At 52.1% G+C, this 1,509-nt stretch overlaps 1 protein-coding gene across 1 annotated transcript in view; it reads right to left on the bottom strand.

Moving 5' to 3' along the window:
• Positions 1-702: 702 nt before the first annotated feature.
• The window catches only part of LOC122191519 (maltase-glucoamylase, intestinal-like), a 3,559-nt gene continuing 2,752 nt past the window's right edge, over positions 703-1,509 (bottom strand). Inside the window, exons 3-4 of the mRNA XM_042891798.1 lie at positions 755-879; positions 703-722 (exon numbers count right to left, since the gene is read on the bottom strand). Of these exons, the coding sequence (XP_042747732.1) occupies positions 703-722; positions 755-879 (145 nt within the window). The remainder of the gene's footprint in view (positions 723-754; positions 880-1,509) is intronic.

The raw sequence follows: 1,509 nt of genomic DNA, 5'->3' as shown, positions 1-1,509 counted from the left end.
AACAGCCCCAAACAGCCCCAAACAGCCCCAAACAGCCCCAAACAGCCACAAACAGCCACAAACAGCCACAAACAGCCACAAACAGCCACAAATAATCCCAAATAAACCCGAATAAACCCAAATAGCCCTAAACAGCCCCAAATAGCACCAAATAACCTCAAATAATCCCAAATAAACCTGAATAATCCCAAATAAACCCGAATAAACCCAGATAAACCCGAATAAACCCAAATAGCCCTAAACAGCCCCAAATAGCACTAAATAACCGCGAATAATCCCAAATAAACCTGAATAAACCCCAAATAAACCCAAATAAACCCAAATAAACCAAATAGCCCTAAACAGCCCCAAATAGCACCAAATAACCTCAAATAATCCCAAATAAACCCGAATAAACCCAAATAGCCCCAAACAGCCCCAAATAGCACCAAATAACCACGAATAATCCCAAATAAGCCCAAACAGCCTCAAACAGCCCCAAATAATCCCAAATAAACCCGAATAAACCCGAATAAACCCAAATAAACCCAAATAAACCCAAATAGTCCTAAACAGCCCCAAATAGCACCAAATAACCGCAAATAATCCCAAATAAACCCGAATAAACCCAAATAGCCCCAAACAGCCCCAAATAGCACCAAATAACCTCAAATAATCCCAAATAAACCCGAATAAACCCAAACAGCCCCAAACAACCCCAAATCACCCCAAACGGCCCCAAACTGCCCCAAAAAGCCCCCAAAAAGCCCCAAACAGCCCCAAATCGCCCTGCCCACAAGAGCGGCACCACCCACCGGGTCCATCACTGGGGTGATGAGCAACGCGGGGCCCCACAGGAACTGCTTGTCCACATCCCACGTGGCTTCATCCGAGTAAAACCTGCGCCAACGAGAGGGGCTCATGGCTGCTAATTGCAATCAGCGCCGCTGCCACGGGGCGCCTGCGGCCGGAGGGACGCCGGGTCGCTCAAAAGCCCCAACCAACGCTTCGCCCCCCCTCCAAAAAACACCAAACCAACCCCGATTTCCCCCTTTTTGCTTTTTTAGGAACGCGCCGCTTGATCCGGAAGCGCTGAGGATTTGGGTGTTTGTAAGGAAGGGGCCCTGAGTGCAGGAAGGACGCGGAGGCCCCAGCGTGCGGAGAAGGGCGGCGAGGCTGGCGAGGGGTGCGGAGCGCGGGGCTGCTGAGCAGCGGCTGGGGGAGCTGGGGGTGTTCAGCGTGGACGAGAGGAGCTCAGGGGAGATGATGGCGCTCTGCAGCCTCCTGGAGGAGGTCGGGGTGCAGAGGGGTTCGGCCTCCGCTCCAGGCAGCGAGCGGCACATGGGAAAATGGCCGCTGCTGCACCTGGTGGCCTGACAGGGAGTTGGCAGCATTGGGAATCTGGGATTCTGGGATTCGATCTCGTGGGATCTCAGTGGGATCTCAGTGGGATCCTAATGAGATTTCAACGGGATCTCAGTGGGATTTCAATGGGATTTCAATGGGATCTCAGTGGGATCTCAGTGGGAT

This window comes from Lagopus leucura, unplaced genomic scaffold, assembly GCF_019238085.1.
Source record: "Lagopus leucura isolate 7727_CA_CO unplaced genomic scaffold, USGS_WTPT01 34758-0_obj-0_obj, whole genome shotgun sequence".
NCBI lineage: Eukaryota > Metazoa > Chordata > Aves > Galliformes > Phasianidae > Lagopus > Lagopus leucura.
This window is presented reverse-complemented; position numbering and strand designations above follow the sequence as displayed.